This window comes from Gambusia affinis, linkage group LG06 (assembly GCF_019740435.1).
Source record: "Gambusia affinis linkage group LG06, SWU_Gaff_1.0, whole genome shotgun sequence".
NCBI lineage: Eukaryota > Metazoa > Chordata > Actinopteri > Cyprinodontiformes > Poeciliidae > Gambusia > Gambusia affinis.
Window position 1 is genome coordinate 4,769,115 of NC_057873.1, and position 24,100 is coordinate 4,793,214.

A 24,100-nucleotide genomic window follows, 5' to 3' on the forward strand; every position below is an offset into this window, starting at 1 on the left:
ATGATTTAAATAATTGTCAACTAATTTAGTAATTAATTAATTAATTGTTAACTTTAGTATATAGCCTGAAAAAAGGTAATTTCCTTAAAAAAAAGCACTTAGAGTTTGAGTTTTTTAGTTAAGCCAAAATTGTACCAAATTTTCCAACGTTTTGCATTTAAGATGAAAACACTTTTATCTGTAAATATCTTGTAGTTCAAACTTAAGTGGCATATTCTTAGCTTCGCCTTTCAGACAATAAAATATTTATTTTCTCATTTTAAAAAGAAATTTAATTATTTGTTTATATTAATTTTTAACGTATTTCTAACATTGTTGAAGAAGGCTTAAGTGGTTAAATTAAAAATTAAGTGTTTAAATTAAAATATAATTTTTTTTAAATAATCCAGTAAGTCAATTGATAGTAGTGGTAATTGATTGAATAATTGATTACTAAAATAATTGTTTTGCAGACCTATACTTTAAATAAAACTTATGGAGCCATAAGTTATAACTCATCTTGGGTATAGACAAAAGGTTTAACCCAAATTGTGCTTTTTAAGACAATTATCCCTAATACTGACCCAATGTGTGTACATTTTTGAATTCAAGGAAAGTCACAAAAATCATCTTTTAAAAAAAGTTATCTCTAAGTTTTTACATTTAGGAAATAGAAATAATTTTTGTAATTCCAAACTAAAACAAGGGAAACTTGTTCTGATTTATCTTCAGACAATGAGAAAAAAATGTGTACGTCTTTTATTTGTTGTGTGTAAATATCTGGTTTTAGTTGTAAATATATGTGCTAACATCAGTATCATTGAGCACAGGGATTGTTGGCTCCATGTCAGAGAACCGAATTCAAGGAAATTCACTACCCTGAATTTCTTTGAATTCAGGAAATTGAAGATAGTTCAGACATTAGTTTTTGTTTTTTTTTCCTCGAATGGCTGAGTGCGCAGGTCTGACTCCAATATTTTTTCAGATGCAGTATTGAGAAATCAGGTCACATTTGCTACCAAATTGGTTACATGCTAGACAGCTGATGACCAAGAGCAACTCCTTTAAAAAAATACAAGTCACTATGTCACTTAAACTGGCTTTAATAAACATTAAATTAATCATTTTTGATTACTTAGCATAATGTTGATATAAGATATTAATTTATTTCTTTGTTTTTTTATTTTTTGTAACATATTCCAAGGGCAGCAATGATAATGGAGGGTCTTCTGAATGTTTTTATTTCCCTTTTTCCCCAATAGAGCTTTTTGCCAGTACTTTCCATTAGGGATGCCCTGAAGTCCCTACAACTGACAGCATTTGGATCAACGTTTCAAAGCCCCATTATAGGTTTTACTCAGTTAATTTGCTTCGCTCAGCAGGAGGCTGGAGATGTTTTCCTCTGGATTATTAACAAGTAGGGAACCAGGAACTAGATGGGGTCAAAGTGCCTGATAAAAGGCTTTTTATCACGCTTAGTTTTAAGGGTTTATGACAGCGGAGTCAAAATTTTTGGAAAGTTTGAGGGACAAAAAAATCAGTTTTTTTTTTTTTTTAAACTAAGAATGCAAAAGTACATTTATTGTGACTTTTTTATGTTTCACCTACAGAGTCTTAATACATTATTGTAAATTATTTTTTTGAAGGTTTTGGTAGATTAATATTAATGTATTGCAACATGTTAAATAATATTCATTAATTAATTTGTGTTTTGGAGGAAAAGAGTGCAAAAGCTAGCCAAAATAAATCAGTGTAAGAACTGAATTTGAAACTATTAAGTTGCTTTTACATAAATGTTTTATACCCGGCAGTTAATGCATAAACTGAAACGACATGAAAATTTAAAAACTTCTGGAAATATTATATTTATTGGTTTGCATTTTAACTTTTCTAGTAACTGTTTATAATCTTCACATATCTTTCTGCTGCTGTGTTTTAATTTTAGAGTCTAACATCTGATATGTGTTGACAAACAGGGCATGACTGCACCCAACCTTTGTCCCAGACCTCTGCAGGGGTAATTAGCTGCTGAAATATTGATGGGAGGGTGTAAGTGGAACACAGAGGGGCATTTTGTTTAGATATGTGTATGCTGGGCATGTGTTTCTGAGAATGAGATTTTACAATGTTTAACTTTATAATAAAAAAAATGCTCAGAGTTAAACACTGCAGGATGTTTGCTGTTGGGTAATGTATGTTTGTCACGACACTTTTAAATGTAATAATTTTGCATAAAAACAACCGTTAGTATTCTTTCTATGCTGCTTATTCAAGAAAAAACTGCAAATGGCTGAAAAAAAAAGACAAATTATAACATATGAAATAATTAGTTGGTTCAACTTTAAAACACAGTTTCAATTACAAAGCTTTGGGAGAGTAATTTTGACCAGAAAATATTACAATGTTAATGAACTAAACAATTAAAACTCTTCACATTCAGTTAAATGTAATACTAAATGCTTTACAGGGATTAAAATATTAAAAATAGGAAAATAAAATGATTATTATTGTTAGATATAACAAAATTACATAAAATGTCCATCTGAGCAATAAAGTGATATAAAAAGTTCAGGTGAAATACTACAAAATATGCAGTACATAAAGATAGAACTCTGTTACATTTAATTTACAATAAAATCTAAATAATTGCTGAAATATTATTAACGGTAATTAAAACAAATTGAAAATACAAATTATGCAATGAAAAATAAAATTTAAGATTTGATAAATGGACATATATTAAATAAAATAACTTAAAATACGGATCAAATTCAGGCAGAGAAGACAGGAGTTTAAGTAAAAACCAGGCTAAGAGGATTGATTTCTGAATCCCCATGCATGGTGGAGGAGGAGTGGTGATCAGGGCTTGTTTTGCAGCGCCGGACCTGGGCTGGAGGTCATTATCATAAAGTCCATAAACTAGAGCATAATCAGTCTGAAACTGGGTCGTACCAAAAGCAGAATAATCCAAATCCTTTCATGATCCATTCTTTGGTTTTTTTATCCTCCAAAATAAAACAAAGAAATTAATAATCTGACATTTCTTTCGTTCAAAACTAAATTATGGAAATCATAATTATTGAAATAAGAAAAATCTACCTTTTATTATTAACGGTTAATAGAAGCTTTATATTTTGTTAGAGACCATTTGGGACCTTCCGGCGGAACCGGAAGTGGTGACCTGCACCTCTGGCGCATTATGTTTTCATTTAGCTCAGTGCTTCCCAATTCCAGTCCTCAGGCCCCCCTGCTCTGCATGTTTTAGATGTGCCCCTATTTCAGAACAGCTGATCCAAATGATTGCATTACCTGTTCAGCAGGCATCAAGTACTGCAGAAACCTGTTAATCACTCATTGATTCAAACCAGGTGTGTAGCAGCAGGGAAACACGGAAGACATGCAGGGCAGGGGGGCCTGAGGACTGGAATTGAGAAGCACTGATAAATTTTAGCTTGTAGCGCATTAAAACGATCCGCCTCTTGAATGCGTGTCTTAGTGATCTTTTCGTGAACAAAATTGCTAATATTCTTGAAAATGTTTGCGCTTTAAGGCAGCCATGATTACAAACTCTTCTTCTTTGGCGACTTTCGTCATTTCCGGTATCGCGACTAAAACAAAACAAACCCCCCCCCGGTTATTTAACTTTGTTTTTTAAATTACGTCATACGGATAGTTATTTCTGATAGTTTTATTGTTATGTATGGATCCATGCTGTGTCATTTAAATGTTTATAAAGCTCTCGGCACATAATTTTCCTCCCGTAGATCGCTGTGAAAAGCACGAACGCTCTTCGGAGCATCAGGGCTGAAATGTGATGCGGAGGGATGTATTTAAGTTTTGTCAGCTGTGTACGACAGCTGTAACTGAAGCTGCTTTGCCTTCAAAAACAGCAGCTAAAACACAAAGGCTGACGAGGCTGAGACGTCACAGCTGCCACGCGCCGAAAAGTCAAACGTTCAAACCTCATGGATCATGAAGAGAGGATGAATAATTTACACCGGCTACGGCTAATTCCTGTACACAAACACATGCATGATGTAAAAAAAAATCAAGCCAAGCTTTATTATTTTTTAAATCAACGTGTGTGCAGTGGAAAACAGTAAATACATATAAATATTTTTTCTGTTATTCTCCTTTTAAGGGTCGTCTGATGTCCAGTCCAAAGGACAGAAACCAGAACCATGGTTATTTTACAGCAGGTAAACACACCCCAACAACACCTGAATAAACCTGCAGGAACTTAAAACATTAATCCATAAACGTTTACATCAAATCTATTATATTGCGAGAGGAAGAAGTATCCTTGTTGTCACATTGTAATAAATACTTTTATTGCATTTTGTAGGAATTTTATGTGATAGAAAAATATAATGATGCATTTTAATGTTTTTAATAATTAAAAATCTGGAAAGTGTGGCTTGCTTTTATTTTTAACTCCTCTGTTTGAAAGCATTTAACTGCCAGAGATAGGAAGTGAATTCAGGCTCAGTATCTGGTTATAACAAGATACAAACTTGTGGAAAATGACAAACCTTTTCCTTATAGCAAAAGGAGTTTATATCTTGTTAAAACAAGAAAGTTTCTCATTAGCTTGTCATTTTATCATCTCAAGTTTTATATCTGATTATGAGAAAAGTTCATGTTATAGCAAAATATAAAAGCTGTTGAAACGAGAAGTTTTATATCTTTATAGGTCTCCAAGTTCCTTATTAGTTTCTCATTTCAGTGAGACAAGTTTTATATCTTGCTATAACAAACTTTTACATTACGAGATCCAAAACTTGTTAGAATAAGACACTTTTTTGTTATAACAAGATGGATAACATACCTTGTTAAAGTGAGAAAGTTTCTTATTTTATCAAGATGAGTTTCATATGAACATAAGCAGTTGGTTGCTCTAGATTTTATTTAGCGATAGCAGAGTGAAGTGGGTTGAATTCAGATGGACTTTCCATCATTTAATTTTTGTGGAAATCCATAAATCATGCTTCTTTTGAGGGGGATGAATGCTGAATGCTTGCTTGTGTGCGTGTGAAGTCCTGTGCTGTCGGCCTCTCTGTACTGCCTTGTTGAACTTGTCCGCTTTTCTGATCCACTAATGAGCGCTGACAGCATTTCCCCCTGCAGCAGGGGAGCCGAGGGGGCGGCCTAATAAAACAAACAAACTGACACAGTTAGCTCAGTTTGTTTCTTTACACACAAATTGATCCAAACTGCACAGCTGCAATGCAACTGTAGGAGGAATGTGTGTTTTATAAAGCTTTATTTTTGTAATGCTGATGGTGCTGAAGTTCTTGGATGCTTAAACATTTTCCTGAAAAACTTGGATATTTAAACTTGGGACCAACTTTTAAGTGAAAAGTAATCATTTCCACTTCTGATGGTGGAAACAGGGAGGTAAGGATGGCTGTGAGAGTGAATCAGATTGGAAATGACTGGCCTCTGGAGGGCTGGGATCCAAACTTACGCCGCCTCAGCTACAGATGCAACACGCTCATCCAGGTAAAGTCCAGTCTAGATTTGGGATCTTTAAAAATCAGGCTCCACCTCCAAATATCTTTACATTTAGCTGCTAAGTATGATGTGGTCGCTATCATAATGAACAATATTATTGACTTTTTTCTAGCGTTACATCATGTTATAAAGTTTTTCCCTCATCAAAAGCACACCTGGAGTGTTGCTTTAATTCTTTCATGCTTGTTTGAGAAAACCTTTAGTCTTCATGGCAACCATTCAGCTGGATAAAATGCCTTGGTGGACCTAGCCCCGCCTTCAAGACGCAGCTCCTCCTCCTCCATTCAGCTCCTTGAGACTAGCCAGCAGCAATTAGCAAACACCTGGTGGAACTGTGCAACTGCTGAACTCATTATACAAACTACTTTTCAGTGAAATGCTGGTAAAAAAAAACGTTGTTAAAGGGTTTATTTATAGAAGCCATGTTGTGAGGACTTCCTGAAGGCGGAGTGTCAGAAAGAGAAGGAGTTTTTAAAGAGACATTGACCCAATTTCAAGGTGTCAAATTGCAAACTAAAATTTTTTATAAGTCATACTCATTTCTTGAATTTATTTGAACTGCGGTTAACTGCTAGTTTGTGGCTGGAAAACGCATAATACTGCAATGACTGCTTTTTATTATATTTTCTATTTGGGTAGCCATCAGACTACTCAAGAATCAGTATTAATTGTTATTAAATACATCATTAATAACAAAGCAGCTGGTCATGCCTTATTGAGAGCTTTATAAATAAAGAAAATACAGCTCTTAATGCAAGAATATAATCTTATATAAATTAATTGCTCTTGGCAAAAAAGGGAAATATTTATTTGAGATAACCAAATGTTTATTGCTCTAAAAGGACAGGCATGAATGTATAAGAAAAAAGAATATAATAGCATTTAGGGTAATAAATATATCCAATATTTACATTTTAATGTATACTTGTGATTTTTTTGTTTATTTTACTTGAATAAAACAAGTATTTTTTTTATTAGATAATTACCACCAGAGGGCAGACTGGCCTGCAGAAAGCGTCTTGTGGCTTTATAGATTTGTTGCTGAACTACACAAGGCTTCTTGTAGAGAGATTGTTCTAAAAAAAGATAGCTAAAAGCTAACTGTATGGTGTAAACAAGCTGCTCTGTTCCTTGTTGAGGTAAAAACAAAACACATTATTATCACTGAAGCAGAAACAAAAGCCTCCCTGTCTGTGTTTTCATCGCTGAGTTCATTTCAGGAGAATAATCAAAGCAGTTATCTTGTCACTATATCTCAGCCTGTGAACTTTGGTTTTATGTGATCCATCTAAATGCAAATAAGATTTATCCCCTCATCTGCATTTGCTATTTTGCTCATTAATGGTCTCACTGTAGTTATAGAGGATGACGCATCACTTCACAATTGAAAAATTCAGTTGATTAAACGTTGGATGTATTCCTACTGAGATGAAAATTACCATAAAAGCAGGCTAATGTACCGTCTTTTCAGTGTAAGCGGATATGAGAAATCGAAAATTACCAGGGTTGTCAACCTACTTCTGTTTTTAGAAGGGAAAGAAATAATGTTTGGAGACTGGAAGTTTTAATCTTTCTTCATGGTTACATTGTCCAGATAGTTTATAATCATATCTAAATATTCGCAATTTTGAAGCGAAATTAGGCTAATTTGTTGTTTTACTTTGCATTTAAAATACCATAAAGTATATTTTTATAGACAAAACAACATGTATGTTATTCAAAATGCTTTAAATATAGTTTAATGTTTTGATGTATTTTCATATCTTATATTCAGTTAGCTAAAAGCTAAATGAAGTTCTGTAGCGTAACGTCTGCGCATGCGCGTGATGAAAGGCAGCTTTACTGATCGTCGACTCGCCAAAGATCCCAACAGCCGGACCGCTTGAGGAGAAAATTACACATTAGTGAGTTTACCTTTATTTAATACGTGACGTTTCCTTTTTTTCTATTACAAATTGCCGTTGACTTTACAAAAGGCAACAACTAAAAAGTAAATTGAAGCTTCGTTTGCTGCTAAAGTCATGACGTCCATGGACCGTTGTTCCACCTTTTTTCTTACACGTGCCCATTTGTTATGCTTAAATATTTATTGTTACTTTAATATGTGGTTTTGCGTTTTAATTAGTTTATTTGTAAGGTGTAGATTAACTGAAAGATCATGAAATGTTGCTAACTTGGAGTGTTAGCTGTTTGGCCATGTTCAGGCCTTTGCTAATTCACATTTGTGTGTGAGGTGCACCATCAAAGTCACCTAACATTTAGAAAAATTACTTAATGTATTTATCTTAAGCCTAAAGTGTTTGAAAATCTAACAAAATATTTTCAGTTTGTTTGGTGTGTTTTTATAGGTGGATTTTTTGTGTTCAATGTGCTTGGAGACACAGAGCTGCAATTTAGCCTCTTGTCCACTAGAGGCTGCTGTAGCAGTTGTTATAAATCGACCCCGTCAAAGCTTTGTCTTCACGCCAAAGAAACTGAAATTGGGAGAACAATTTCAGATATTTACAAGAAATTTTTTTTGCATAATCTGTGATGGATACGTTCGAATTTTTGATGATTTAAATAATAAATTTACAGTATTAAAACTGATAGCCCTGAACATTACAAAGTCAGAAATTTGTAAAAGGAAAACATCTCAGAAAAATCTCAGAAATTTACTAAGATTATAAAGTCAGACATTGTGGCAAAAAATGGTAGAAATCTTTTTTTTTTTTTTTTTCCTTTCCCCTCCCGGGGGTCCTTTTTGTGGGCTCTAGTGTCCCTGATACAACAGTAGGCTGACAGGAAAGGAGGAAGGAGAGGGGGGAAGACATGCGGCAAATGTCGTCGGGTCTGGGAACCGAACCCGCGACGGCCGTGTCGAGGACTGAAGGCCTCCAAGCATGGGGTGCGCTATCCTCTATGCCACCGGAGCACGCCCCAGAAATCTTTTAATATTGAGTTGTAAAAGGTCCTGAATCTACTACCACTAACATGGGGGTTTCCTAATTTTACCACATCAATGTTAGAGGACCTCTGTGACTTTTAGTCACAAATATCTTACTTTATTTTGTCAGAAAATATAACAGATTTCACATCATATATTTACGCTTTTAATAATGCCAATTTTTTATTTGCTTCTTTCAAATCAGAATTCTAACTTTTTGATTATTTGATGTCAGTTGTTCTACAGAGAGACATTTATAAATATCCCCAGTGAAATCGGTGTCTTATTTATCAGACATGTTTGTGCTTTTATGAATTTTAATGGTTTATAAAAATCTGTTTATGTTACCTTTAACTTTAAAATGATGACAGCACACGGGTCTCTTAACCTAAGCTCTGGATTTCAGAATAATGTTTGCTCCTGCAGGGTCACCACATTGGTGCCTACTTAGTTACTTTAAAAAGATTCAGATCTGTAAGTATGAACAAAGGTATTTTTAGTCATTTTTGGTGACTAAAAACAAACTAATGCCTTATTTTTATTACATGAGTTCATGTAATAAAGGTAGGTTATTTTTTGTCATTCAGTTTAAAAACTGTTAGATGTCTAAAAGCTTTCAGTTGACACCTGAACCATTCCTACATTCAGATAAGGATAGTAGAAGTATTAAAGTATCGGTTGTGGTGCTAAATATTCAGACCTGGTAAATATGTGAATCATAAAAGAAAGTCTGACATAAACAGAAATATAAAGCAGCTCTCAGAGACGCCTGACAGCTCCTGAATGTTGAATAATTTATTGTGTGGCTTCTGATAGTTTGCCATTAGCCTTGCTACCAGGAGCTAATGCTGTCTCATGCTCTGTGTGTGTGTGTGGGCGTGTGTGTTTGCATGTATTATGGTGTAACAGGTGCATGCTGGTGTAATGTTCAGGCAGCTCAGTTTGCCAGACAGAGTTTTTACTTAATTAAAGCGACATGGATGCAACACAAACTCCAACACTTATACTCCAGCTCCACACCCCGACACAACAACACACTTATCCAGAGTCACAGCTCACATCAAAAAACATCTTAATTTATCACTTCAATCTGTTTCAGGCTGAAATCCCTCCTGTTGTTATGAGATAAGTTACTTCCTCCAGGATAAGACGGAGTTATATAAACATTAAATATTGGTGTTGATGTCCAGTTTTTAGAGAATTCAGCTGCAGAGTAATCAAACACCCGAGGAGGAAGTGACATCTTGTTGCCATGGGCAACAGGGGACTCGGTGTGGAGGCGAAGTCAGTAAAGAGTTGGTATGCTGAACGGGAAGAAGGATGTGAGCAGCTGGACTAAAACAAACTTAACTTCTAAAAACTTTTTTTACTTTAATCAGAATCTTTCTAAAAGAAACAAAAAGATCCAGATATTTTTGTGACCTATTTACATTCTAAAATATCTCCTACTGGAACAATTTTTAAAAATGTTTTGTTACTTAAATGGTCTTTATCATTTTTAACATGCGGCTTGGATCTTTTATTGCGTAAACATGTGATGATGAGCTGATGCGCCACAAATAATTTTATTTTTTAGATGTTGTGAAGAAGATTCAGAGTGAATTCAGCTTCTATCTGGAGGAGAAGACAGTTTATTCTGGAAGTTATTATTTTTTACACAAGAAGATGTACAAGCGTCGGGATTATGTGGAGCTTTATGAGAAGGATCAGGCAAAATGGGTGCTGCTGCGAAATGTCAACACTGTGACAAAACCCAGTACTCTGCTGCCGGTACGCTTCAAGCCTCTGTGTGTGTGTGTGTGTGTGTGTGTGTGTTTAGGACATTAAGATAATTTCTCATATTTTCAGGAATAGTACTTCCTGTTTGGACCAAAGCCTGATCCTGAATAAATGTGTTAAGATCCGCCGAGTCCTTTGAGTTTAAGCTTTTGAATTTGTTTCTCACAACCTGATTGTATTAACTTATTTTTCATCAAACTAGATGCTTTTGTTTTTATCTGTGTCGGAAAATTTTCATGTGCAAACATGAGGTCAAAAAAGATGCTGATCTCGTGTTGCACAACTGCTTGTTTAAAATACTTGCATCTGGTTTTCTTTCCCTTAACCATAATTGTATATCTGGGAACTTTGATCTAAGTTTTCAGCATCTCCTCATTTACTGGTTCTGTTATTTATAAACCTGATCAAGTTCCTAACAGATCCTAGAGCTGGAGTTTGAGACTGTGCTTTAGGAGGAGAAATAAAGTAAAGAGTTGACTTGTTGAGCTCTGGGAATGTTTGCTTTGTATTCTTCCTGCACCAAAATGCAGATTTATAAAGTTTTTTAAGAACCAGTAACACACAGCAAGTTCTAAATTATTTCAGGGAATGTTTTTGGAAAAAGAAAACAGAGTTTGATTGTAGACAAGGATTGTACTGGAAACTTTTGCTCCACACCCAGAGCTTATTATGCCGAATCATCAATGGGGTTTTATTTTCCTTTAATAACATGGTGGGTTCCCAAAACCCTTAAAGGTTCATCCAGCTCCTACACTGCAAAAACACAAAATCTTACCAGATATTTTTGGTTTAGTTTCTAGTGCAAATATTTAAGACAAGACGAACTTGCAAGTAACTATTCAGGAAGATTTGAGATTGTTTAAAGTCAATAATTCTTTATTTATAAAAAAAAAAATACTTGTTCCACTGGCAGTTTTTTTTAATTCATATTTTTTCCACGTTATTTATACTTATTTATACCACGTTATAAATAACATAACTTATTTATAAGTTAAATAATCTGCTAGTGGAACTGATACTTTTTTGTTATTTTTTAAAATCAATTTTAATGAATTATTGATTTAAAACAAGCTCATATATTTTGCTGAGTAGTTACTTAGTTTTGTCTTATTTCAAGTCTACAATGTTTTTGCACAATAAAAAGAACCAAAATTACATGGTACTTCTGTGTTTTTTCAACGGGTTTTTACCTCCATTCAGAGCCCTACATGTTACACACCTTTCAAAAATATATACTTTTTCTTTTTTGGTGAATTTGTTGCAGTTTTAAAGAGACACCATTATTTTCTATTCTAAGGTTGCACAATATAATGAAACCCAACAGAAAGATGTTTGCAAAAAGAAGATGGATACATTGTGTTTTATAGGATGTTGATATTTGTGGAAAATTATGCAAAATAACAAATCCAAACCCTGCATGTTGTTGGTGTTATATCCATATTTAAAAACATAACTTGTTCTTTTTTTTCATCTGGTCAGAGTTATAAAGAGCCAGACTCCTGACCTTACTAATGAAATTATATTTGTTTATGCTGCTAATTGGTATTAGAAAGTAGTGATGAAATACTGCATACCTTTAATTAAGTAAATAAGGATTAAGAAACTTTTAGCTGGAGTCGACATACTGGCTCTGCGTAGTTTGAAATAACTCTGATATTTTGTTTTGTTTCCTGTGCAGGGCGACTATGTCTGGTTGGACCTGAAGACCGGTCGAGAGTTTGAAGTTCCCGTCGGCGCCGTGGTCAAACTCTGCGACTCCGGACAAATCCAGGTGTTGGATGATGAAGGAAACGTGAGTCCTGAAACGTGTTAAACTCACTGCAGCCAGAGAAATACGTGAAGTTGTTCTCATTACTGTGAGACAGAAAATTTTTACCTATGCAGTCGTAGTGAAGAGAAACGTAACTCTTTCAACTCTGTATTTATTTACTTAAAACTTTAGAAAGTTTACTTTAAAACTTTAGAAAAGATGAAGACAGATTGGACTAAAACTCAAATTCAAAATAAAATTTTATCTATTTTCCACCGAAGGCCTGTTTGTTTTTCTAACATATGTGTATGAATAATTGGTATTAGTTTTAACAATACAGAAAAACATCACAACGGTACACAATTTGGTGAGGAGTAAATTGTAATAATCCAAATAATTAGCCATTCACAAATGTTTGAGAAAATAGTCACAAAAAATATTGATATAATACCTCTTGTATTAATTGTATTAATTCTTGAAGTTTTTGACCTTTTTTAATTTCTTATTTTTCAGGTTTTAATAAATTTTCTGGCTAATTTCACTCATTTTCTGTTTCAAATAAAAGGTCCTCAGTTTTACGTTATACAGTTATTACATAATTGTTAAGGGAATATTAAGTAGTGCTGCTGTAATTTTAATAGTTTTGATTTTGAACTCAAGCAATATGATCCTATGAATTAGTTGTATTTGTGCACAAATTAATTTTATGGATCTTAAACAATTCAACACTTGGTTTTATTTCTGTTTTTGGTTCTGAAGTTTAAAGTCAAAATGGCTTATTTTATAAAAGTAGATTAAGTATGTACACTTTAAAAAGATAAACCCTGATTAAAAAAACAACTTTATTTTCTTCTTGACACTAAATTAAGTGAAAAATGGAAAATTCTATTTAGTGTCTTTATTTGCTTTCTAAATTTTTACGTGATCCATATTATTATCATGTTGTTTTTTTAATTTTTGTTTTGGATGTTTTTGCTCAGTGCAATGCCAAGCTGGAAAGACATCATCAATGACCAGAGAAAAGGAGCTTAGAGTCCCACGCCCGACTTCACAGATGCAGTCAGCGTGTTAAAATCATTAGTTTTAACCTATAACTGAAATATTCCTTCACCTTCAGGAACACTGGATCTCGCCGCAGAACGCCACCAACATCAAGCCGATGCACCCCACCTCCATCCACGGAGTGGAGGACATGATCCGGCTGGGAGACCTGAACGAGGCCGGGATTCTCCGCAACCTGCTCATCAGATACAGAGAGAAGCTCATATATGTGAGTGTCACTGAGCGGTTCTGGCCCAGGGCGCACACAGGGACGAAAATATTCTAAATCCAACGGGTCAGTTAGTGAGCAGAAGGATTTTTGTTTATTAGGAAACAGTACAGGAAGTAGTTCAAGTTTCTTTCATTTTTAGAGGAAACAAACATCTTTGTTGGCAACAAAAAATGAGCTTTAACAACCTCATCTTTAGTTTCTGCTGTCTGAACCGTCATGCCGCATGTTATTTAACTTTTACGGATTTAACGCGAGACATCGTCCTGTCTTGATAAATTTTCCCAGAAGTTATTGTGATAAACGATAGTTTTTCTGTTTCGAGTCTGTTTTAAACTCATATAGTGGTAATAGCATAATAATGCAAGAACACATTATATCAATACATACCAATAAACTTTAAATTTTAATGAAAATTTAACACTGGAACTGGAAGACATTTTAAATATCCAAAATAGATAAACAAAACAACAGGAAAACAAATAAAATGAATTATAAAAAAGTGCTAGTTGAGACCAAAACGCCAAACTGTCATCCAGTTTTTGATAGAAACGAGAGAAAAATGGGAGAACCATAAATCTTGACAATGGAAATATAATACACCGTGGGAAATCCTGCATATGAACACTGACCTTCTTTCCTTGTATAAAGTGTTCGCTGCAAATCCAGGATTACATCGAGGGCTGACAGTTACTATGACTGACGGCTGCCATCCATCACTGTCACATCTTTCCTCATTAAAAGTTACACAATAAAATACGTTTGTTTTGTATCCATCCAACCATGGATGGATGGTGAAGTGAAGTGAAATCAACCAAAGAGAAGCAATGTTCAGTTACAGGCGTCTGTTTTTAGACTAGCTTTAAAGGAGCGCACTGGTTGTTTTGATGTCCATCATGGCGGAGTGGGCGGAGTTCTGGAGAGCGTGACGTCACTGCAAAGGATCAATAAGCGTTGTCTTTTAAACAGCTAAAACCAAAATGTCAAACAATTTTCTGTCTCTAAACTAGATACGTTTGGGATTGTATAAATCACTGTGCTTCCTGTTTTGCAAAAAGTGTGACGTATATTTTTTGGTACCAAATTGTATAATTCACTCAGGGGATTTTAATTTTGCAACTAACTGATAAAACAAACCTCATGCTTCTGTTGCTTTCTGCTCTTTTCTCACACTGATTTCCCTGTTTTACCTGATTTCTTCCTTTCTCTCTCTGAAGACAAACTGCGGTGGGAGGGTAAGTCAGGCATGGCTAACAGAAGCACATTCTGCACAAAAACTACAACAATTAGTGCACGACATGCATGGCAGTAGAACAGCCTCATGCAGTTAATGTGCTATATGTAACCTACATGTATGTTGCATGTATGTTTGTGTCTCATAAGCGTGAAAGCAGAGACGTTTTGTGCGACTTTTCTTACACGTTAATCATTGATGGTGTCGTGTTCGAGCAGGATGAGTAAAAATACTTTACCGGGCAGACTTCGTTTTCTCAGTTAGGTCTACCGGTAACCAAGCTCTGCATGGCAGCCTGGATGCTCGTTGATTTGTCTTTCAATATGGCCGCTCGTTGTCATGTGGCGAACATCGATACGCTCTCATTGTCAGCCTTCAACATCTGAGACCAGCGTGAGCTCATCTTCCTTCAGCAGCAAGGAGCAAAGGCTTCACTGCACAACATCCACTGGATTTTATGATAACATGTTCTGGATTTGTAAAGATTAAAGCAATACAATTTATTTTATCTGTACTGTTTTCCAAGGAAGCAAATTTTACAAAACATATATTCACAATGTCTTACTGTCGATTTCAGTACTTGAGAAGAAATGAAAAGTAGACCTTTGCATCAACTAATTGGCCCATTGAAGGTGGAAAAAGGGATAGTAAATTTACACCAAAAAAATCTGAAAATTCAAGATTAATCTGGGAAATTTTCTAGAAAAAACTGAGATTTCTGAGCTCCAAAAATTATATATTTCTGAGAAGAAGGAAAATTTTGAAATTAATATAAGAAATTCTCTGACGTTTAAAGTTAAACATTTATAATAAAATCTCAGAAATTTTGGATAGAAATTCTTTAGAAAAAATGTGGAAATTTCTGAGCTTTTTTAAGCTCTGAATTTTCCAAAATTTTTTCTAGAAAATTTCTGATTCAGATTTTGTTCTAGCAAAATTTGTGACTTTTGAACTCAGAAAATTTCTGTTTTTTCTTGTCTTAAACTTCTGAAATTAATTTAAAAATTTCCTTGTTGTTTGTTCTAGCAAATATTTTACTTTTGAAGCTCAAAAATTTAATATAAAGGTTTCTGTGTTTTTTAATGAAATTTACTGTTTGCTCTACAGTAGTCCTTATATGCCTTTGTCACAATAGAACCAAGTAAAAGAAAGTATTGAATAAGTGAATCTATTCTAACAGATGTTTATCTTTTCAAGCTTGGTCTTACAGTCTACCCAGCTTTAACACCATAAATTAAATTGAAAGGTTATTTTTTTTATATACATCAAATGTTATTTCCATCCAGTTGGTTTATTCTGTGATACTATTTTCTTATAATGCTGTTTTTAATTTATATTATTAAAATGGCCCATAGATATTTGTTTCCATTTGAAACTTAATGATATTTATTACCAAAATACAGACGTTGACTCTCTAAGTGAAAGTTCTGCTTGAGCAATAAATTTTTTTTTTTTGGCATCAACGTAAATTTCTTCAGGTAATCACAATCTGTTTGCAGCCATTTTTATAAACCTCTCTCTGTAAATACCTTAAATTGTCCCTAAATGCGGATGTAAGTAAGTGAAGTGTTTTCTGGTACCTGTGCTCAGACGTACACCGGCTCCATCCTGGTGGCCGTCAACCCGTACCAGCTGCTGCCCATCTACACCGCCGATCAGATCCGCCTCTACACCAACAAGAAGATCGGAGAAATGCCGCCTCACATCTTTGCTATCGCCGACAACTGTTACTTCAACATGCAGAGGAACAACCGAGACCAGTGCTGCATAATCAGGTAGTGGAGTTTGGGTCAAAGGCCGTAAAACTGCAAAGATGAGGGAAAAAGAAGCAGATTTTCACCCCAGTTCCACCATGTTTATGTCAATTTTACTGCTTTGTTTCTTTCAACTTATTTTCTCTTTGCTAATTTAATACATGTTGCATCAGGAAGCCTCAACATTTTAAATGTTGTAATTTGAAACAAAACACAGTAGTGTAGTAATTTTTGTAACTATATTTATGTATTTAAATTTGTTTTCAAATAATCAGTTTCCTGTAATCTTATAAAATGGATTTAATACGCTAAATCAGAATATTACTGAAAAGTCCATTTATTTCAGAAACTTTATCACAGAGTGAAATACATTACACAAATTAATTACACACATGTGTAACATACATTTTGTGAAGAAGGATGTTGTATTCTGTCTTCTGAAGTCTTTCTGTCATTTCCTTCAGTAATTCTAGGTGTAGCGCCCCCACAGGCGAGGAGGGGAACATATTTTTAAAAGGGTTTGGATTGTTTGACTGCAGCGTGAAAGTGAACCTCACCAGCTGAAAATGTAACAGTTGTTGCAATTTTGGTCCCCAATTGAACCGAGTCTATCTGACTAATTTCCAATTTAATGCATTTAAATTACCAAAGGGACCAAAGTGCTGTTCAAAATATATAAAAACATTTAAAACATTACAAATGCCATTTTATCGACACAAGTTTAGTTAATTAGGATGATTTTCCATGTACTGGTAATGAAAACAAGCCATTTAAAATTAGAATATTAGATTAGACCTTTAAAAACAGAAATGCATGTTTAGTACTTGCTTAAAAGTTATTTTCAAAAGTATCATTTAATCTGACAAACGCCACTCATTGTAGGTTCTCTGAATGACTTTCTGAATGTCTTTCAAAGTAAATAAAAATGTCAAAAAAGTTTATGAAAATACATTTATATGTACAAAAATCAAAGATCATATATAAAGTAAATTTACCAAATAACAGAAGATTCATAGCTGATGCAGGAAATAGGATCAAAATTCACTGCATGCACTAATGTAAAGAAAAATGTTCAGAGGTTTATGTTTTTTAATTTTAATGTCTAAATAAATCCTGATTTTAACACTTTGATTGCTTTACAGCGGAGAGTCTGGAGCCGGAAAAACGGAAAGCACCAAACTGATCCTGCAGTTCCTGGCGGCCATCAGCGGTCAGCATTCCTGGATAGAGCAGCAGGTCTTGGAAGCTAACCCCATACTTGAAGGTAGGTTTATAATTCACATATCTACTGCAGCGCAGGGCATTCTGGGTAAATGCAACCAAAACAAATCTCTGACTGTAGCGCTAACGGGAGAAATGGCTCGTTGTCTTTTACCAAAGACGAAAGAGAAATCTTACAACCACTAAAATCTGATGCGATTCCATTTTTGTTTCCATTTTGTGAAGGACGTGTCTTCTTCAGCGGTTTTTGTGTTGTTTTGTTCAGTGGTTCTTGGTGCAGCGCCCCCATTGGCGAGGAGGGGAACAGGTTTTTCAAAGGATTTGGTTTGTTTGATTCAGTGCAGTGAGAAAGAGAACCGTATCAACTGAAAATGTTCACATGTTGCAATTTTGTTCTCAAATGTAACACTGCACCAACTAAGTTTTGGCTCCTTTTTATGTCCTTCAGAGCAGATATTAAATGCCTGCATCTCTGTGACTTTCTGTGATTTATTCTCTAATCCAGAGTCACATTGCAAGAGGAAATAACTACTTTGATTCACACCATCTGTCATCAGCATCATTATTTTCAGCATAATAACAGCTGTAGTAGTTTATCTTTACAAACACGCACAGACAAACTAATCAAGTAAACAGGAAGGTTTTTGGCTTGGCTGTAAAGTCGCCACCCTGAACTGTGATAAAAGCAAAAATAAAAGTTGAGATTGCTTAAAAGCTGTTGAAAAAGCACAACAGTCGACTCACTGATTCCACTAACAGATATTAATGCTTCTGGGCGACTGTGTTTCTCCTGCTTCAGCTTTTGGCAACGCTAAAACAATCCGTAACGACAACTCGTCTCGCTTTGGGAAATACATCGACATCCACTTCAACAAGAGGGGAGCCATAGAGGGAGCCAAGATAGAGCAATACCTGCTGGAGAAATCCAGAGTGTGTCGACAGGTAAATGACGAGCCAAACTCTCGAGCTGCATTTGTCCAGCGTTAAGCTTTGAAGAGTAAACTAACATGTAACCTGATCTTTATTTCTGTGCTGCAGGCTTATGATGAGAGGAACTATCACATCTTCTACTGCATGCTGAAGGGAATGACTGCAGATGAGAAGAAGAAACTGGGGCTCAGCAAAGCCACCGACTACACCTACCTGACCATAGTGAGCACCACCTCGATGCTGAGTATTTAACTCATAATGTTCTTTACTTTAACATATAATGGGAATTTTAATCTGTTCCTGTTATGTGTTCTTTTAACTTCCTTGTACAAGCATTTTGAATTATCTCTGGAATAACAGTGCTACATAAATTATGTTGTCTTGCATCGCGTCGACAAGTTCCAGCTCCAATCTCATTTAGGATTATTTGGATTAATTGTGATGAATTAATTGGAATAATTGTCAACTAATTTAGTAATCGATAAATTGTTAACTGAAGTATACACACTCTAAAAAAGGCAATTTACTTAAAAAACAACACAGGTAACTAAGTCAAAACTGTAAAATATAAATATACATATTTTGCATTTAAGGTTAAAAATAAACCTTCTGTGTTTGTGAACATGATTTACCCAGAACTCCTCTAGTTGTAGTTTTAGCTTCACCTTTTTCAAATTTAGTAAAAAAACAAAAAAATTATTTAGTAACTTCGACTGTCCAATTATTAATCGGTTCATTGAAAACATTGTCAACAGATCAGTCCTACAATCTATTTTGCTAGCTGCAGATTCATCCCTTGTCACATATTTCATGTGATGCTCCTGAACAAGAAGATTTTCTTATTAGGTCAAAACTCCTGCTTTATCCTAATCAGTGTGTAAAGATGTTATCCAAATAAATTAACTATATGACAACTCAAGTTGCTTATGAACCAAAACTTTAAAAATAATAATCACACAGTAAGTTTCATGACAAATTATGGAGGTATAAGCTAATTGCTTGAACTCCTGAAGAGGCAGAAAACATTCAGTCGATTTCTTTATTGTTTTTTCCTCCACTGGTTCCAAGCAAATCCAGGGAACCATCAAGTCTTTTTTAATTTCAGGAAGGATAAAAAAATATATTTTGTGATGAAGACAAAACCGTACTTTACAAATTCTGTAGAGGAAACTTTGTTTTTGCTGCAGTTTTTCTCCTTTAAGTCGTTATTATTCCTCTGCAGGGAAAGTGTACGGTTTGTGACGGCCGAGACGATTTGAAAGAATACTCCAACATTCAGTCTGCAATGAAGGTGCTCCTGTAAAGACTGAATAACTTAAATTATTTTGCAAAAAGTGCGCTCTCACTGACGTAAATGATTATAGCAAATATTTCTGTTTTTTTATCTTAGGTGTTGATGTTCACAGAAAAGGAGAACTGGGAGATTTCAAAGCTTCTAGCTGCAATATTACACATGGGAAACCTTCGATATGAAGGTAAAAATGACTCTTTGCAGTGCATTTTATTATATAATGATATTCTTTATTGCTTTTCTATTTAAAGGCTATTTTTACAATTATTTTCTTTTTATTTCTTCTTTATTTTGCCATTTGTTTGCCTTTTCATTGGCTGTTATGCCTACTTACCCTGTTAAACTCGACAGCTCGTACTTATGACAACTTGGACGCCTGCGAGGTCGTCCGCTGCCCTCACCTCACCACTGCTGCCACTCTGCTGGAGGTAAAAATAAAACTGGCTCACTTTTTCTTAAGTGAAACTGAATTATTGTTTGTATTTTTGTCATGATGGACAAGTTAGTCTCGCTAGAAAAATATTTTAAATCTGATACTTTGGTGGTGTTGGACTTGTGATTAATTGTTGGTTAATGGTTCATGAGATTAAAATTGGTTTCAATCAATTGATAACATCAGCTAAGACCTTCTTTTAAGTGTTGTAGTTTGGGCGCCATCCAGCAGGGAGCGCTGCTGGTCATCCTTAAACAGAGCCAGTTGATACAAAAACAAAGATGGCGGAAGGATGTTAGTACAGGGAAGAGAATTGGCTTTAACAAAGTTCATTGAAGGATGCAAAATAGACTTTATGCAGTTTTTGAAATATAAACACTAGACAATCTCCTTAAGTTTCATCTTTAATAGCGCTTCATTCAGCAGAACTACAAGACGGAGCAACGTGAACTTTATCAACCAAAAATTATTGATTTTCTTTGAAGTCACATACTTTATTATTTTCATTTTTTTTTCTATTTGGTAAACTAGGAGGTTCCCATTTTGTTATAGTTCATAAATATGTCTAAGTTTACTAATGTGAGAAAACCACAATTTATTCAGTCAACATTTAACACAGCTGACACGATATAGTTAAAAAAAATGTTAAATTCAACATTTTCTAAAAAATTAATCCCTTTACGTTACAGGCAGACAGTCGGCTCTCTTGACACAGACAATTCAAGTTTTTAAGAAAATGGCCACTTATTAACTAATTGCTAGTCGATTGATAAGATTAACCAACTTTAAATGAACGTATTAATTGATAATTTCCTTTTCTAGTTGGATATTGTAACATTTCTCAGCAACACACATTTTATTTATTTATTTAAAATTTTTTCACTATTTGTTTTGTATGTGTGTGTTTAGGTGGACTGCAAAGACTTGATGAACTGCCTGACCAGCAGGACGCTGATCACCAGGGGAGAGACGGTGTCCACCCCGCTCAGCATGGAGCAAGCGCTCGATGTCCGAGACGCTTTCGTCAAGGTAAAACAATCAATCAATCAATGTCTTCTAGTTCTAGTGTTAAATGTTCATTAAAATTTAAAGTTTATTTATTTCATTCTTTTGCCATTACCACAATACTAGTTGAAAATGGTCTCAAAACAACAATATTATCATTTATCACAATACTTCTGGGACAATTTATCGTCCAACAAAATTAGTTATCGTCACAGGCCTAATTGCATTTCCAGTTAGCTTAATGGTGTTTGTGTTTTTTATGCTTTCAGGGCATTTATGGACGCTTGTTTGTTTGGATTGTGGAGAAGATAAATGCAGCCATTTACAAACCAACATCCTCACAACCGAAAGCGCTCAGACGTTCAATTGGACTGCTGGATATCTTCGGCTTTGAGAACTTTACCATTAACAGGTAATGGTAAAGTTACCTGTCATATAGGAAGCACTCTGCAGCCCACAGGTTGTTTTATCTCTAACTTTTAAGATGCAGTGAAAATACAAAAGTTATTCTCTCAAAAGAGTAAAAAAAACTTGAAATTCCTCCATATTTTTGCTGTTTTATTTTTTATTTTATTCTATTTTATTTTTTTAATAAAATGTGTAAATTCTCTGGTTTGCTCGTCGTCGTCCTTCCTGCAGCTTCGAGCAGCTGTGCATCAACTTCGCCAACGAGAATCTGCAGCAGTTCTTCGTCCGTCACGTCTTCAAGCTGGAGCAGGAGGAGTACAACCTGGAAAACATCAACTGGCAGCACATCGAGTTCACCGACAACCAGGACGCTCTGGACATGATCGCCATCAAACCGATGAACATCATCTCGCTCATTGACGAGGAGAGCAAGTTTCCTAAGGCAAACAGCTCAGCTTAACGTCTCTCTAGCCGCTTTCCCATCGCAAATGTGGGCAAAACTTTGTCCATATACTGCTAACAGAAAAAACATACTCTTGTTTTTTCTGTTTCCATGAAATAAGTTTGTCCATCCAGTCAAGTCATTAAAAAACATTTGCTGCGCCATCTTCATCAAACTTACTACTTCCTGTCTTCTTTGCGGTTTGTGCCATTAGGAACGATGCAACAAAAGTGTTTCCATTGCGGTTTTGCTAAATAAATAAAAACCACCTCGTCTCAGCGCCAAAACTGTTTACTGAAAAACGAGAGTTCTTTTCGACATTGACATTTTTCCATTAGGCAAATTTATTTTCTGAAATGTCAAATTGCGCAATTATGTGGGCTACGGAAACGCAGCTGCTGATGGCTAATTAGGTTGATTTGATGAGTTTCCAGTAGCAGATCCTGTTTCAACAAGACAAAAAGAGTTTAATGCATATTACTCTAATTATAGAATAGAATAAAATAGAATAGAAGTACTTTATTCATCCCAGTAGGGAAATTACTTCACAGTTGCAGCATAAAGACAAGACACAGTAACAACTACCACTGAGTAGTGGTTGTAGATAAAATAAAATAAAATATAAAATGCAACGTAAGAGCAGTCCTTAACATAAACCCAGATAAGTTTTTGACATTTTGTGTTATTTTCAGCTCTGTTTATGTCACCAGTTTATAAATTACATTTTTAATTCTCTGTAGGAACAGGCAGCAGTTTTTAGAGATGTGATAAAAAAATTCTTCAGACTTCTCATAGATCAAACAGTCAGATTATAAATCCAGCCATCAGCTCACCTTCCCTCCTGCCTCTCTGTTTGTCCCACAGGGGACAGACACCACGATGCTGAACAAACTCAACTTTCAGCACAAACTCAACACAAACTACATCCCACCGAAGAACAACCACGAGACTCAGTTTGGTATTCAGCACTTTGCCGGAGTGGTTTACTATGAAACAAGAGGTGAGACTTACTTCACACTGCAGAGATGAGACACTGAACTTATTTTTTGCTCTGTGTTTGGAGCTCAGTTTTGTATTTTTTGATGTCTTCACCTGTTGTTCTTTTAGGTAGTTTTACTTTCTCATCTATCACAGCTTTTTTTCTTGTCTACTTTTTCCCCCAACATGAACGAACACACTTTTTGTTTGCATTTCTTCTTTTTTTTGTGTCCCTATGTCTTACATATCTGTCTCTGCTGAGTTTTTATTGTCTGTATCAAGCATTTGGGTCTGCTTCTTCTCTAATTTACTCTTGTATATGTGTTTTTTTGTATTATAAAAGCAGAGAGATCTGTGTAACTGAATTTGCTTGAAGCAAGTTTTCAAGAATGGGCTGGTAAAATAAAAATGATACGGAACAAAATTTACTGAAATATTTAAAATAATGTTTCCGGGGTTTTTTGTTGTTTTTTTACGCTGTATCATTTATTTGTTCATCAGGAGATCATACATATATTGATATTACATACATTGTACAAAGCTTACATGACTTCTCCGATTTTTTGTTTTCTTTTTTACACTGTTTTTTTTTCCCTTCCCTCTTTAATGTTTCTGTTTTTAAGAAAATACATTAGTAAAAACCTATAATGGAAAGAAAGACCTCTGTATAAATTGTGACATGTGTGGCTGAAACAGTAGGAAAAAACAAACTTTAAACCTTCAGAAAGCCTTGAAAACTAGAGATCGAAATCATTTGCAGGTGTTGATCTGTCTGTTAGCTTGGTAGCAACATGTTGACCAAGCAAAGACGTATATGCTCAGTATAAACACAGCAAAAATGCGTAACACGTCCCCGTCGGTTCTGTCAGCTGTGTTGAATCCTGTTGGCTGAGGAACGTCAGGAACGGTTCCTAACTGCAGCGTTCGTGTTGAGATCGATCGAGGGAAGCAGCGGATGTTCTCACATGTCTGCGTGTTGAAGCTGCATGTTTGTGTCATTCCTGCAGGTTTCCTGGAGAAAAACAGAGACACTCTGTACGGAGACATCATCCAGCTGGTTCATTCCTCCAAAAACAAGTTCATCAAGCAAATCTTCCAGGCAGATGTTGCTATGGTAACTGACACATCATAAACCTCTCTAGAAGTTGTAGAAATTTATGAAACCATCCTTGGTTTTACAAAATGT

The 24,100-nt window shown here is 35.0% G+C and overlaps 1 protein-coding gene across 1 annotated transcript in view; it reads left to right on the plus strand.

Annotated features, from left to right (window-relative positions):
- The window catches only part of myo7aa (myosin VIIAa), a 55,489-nt gene that overhangs the window by 1,007 nt on the left and 30,382 nt on the right, over nt 1-24,100 (plus strand). The window contains 15 exon segments of the mRNA XM_044118683.1: nt 4,121-4,178; nt 11,877-11,990; nt 13,066-13,218; nt 16,043-16,227; nt 17,349-17,470; nt 18,227-18,369; nt 18,466-18,579; nt 19,580-19,648; nt 19,748-19,832; nt 20,000-20,076; nt 20,991-21,110; nt 21,356-21,498; nt 21,726-21,936; nt 22,801-22,936; nt 23,922-24,028. Coding sequence (XP_043974618.1) covers nt 4,161-4,178; nt 11,877-11,990; nt 13,066-13,218; nt 16,043-16,227; nt 17,349-17,470; nt 18,227-18,369; nt 18,466-18,579; nt 19,580-19,648; nt 19,748-19,832; nt 20,000-20,076; nt 20,991-21,110; nt 21,356-21,498; nt 21,726-21,936; nt 22,801-22,936; nt 23,922-24,028 — 1,797 coding nt within the window. The 5' untranslated portion in view covers nt 4,121-4,160.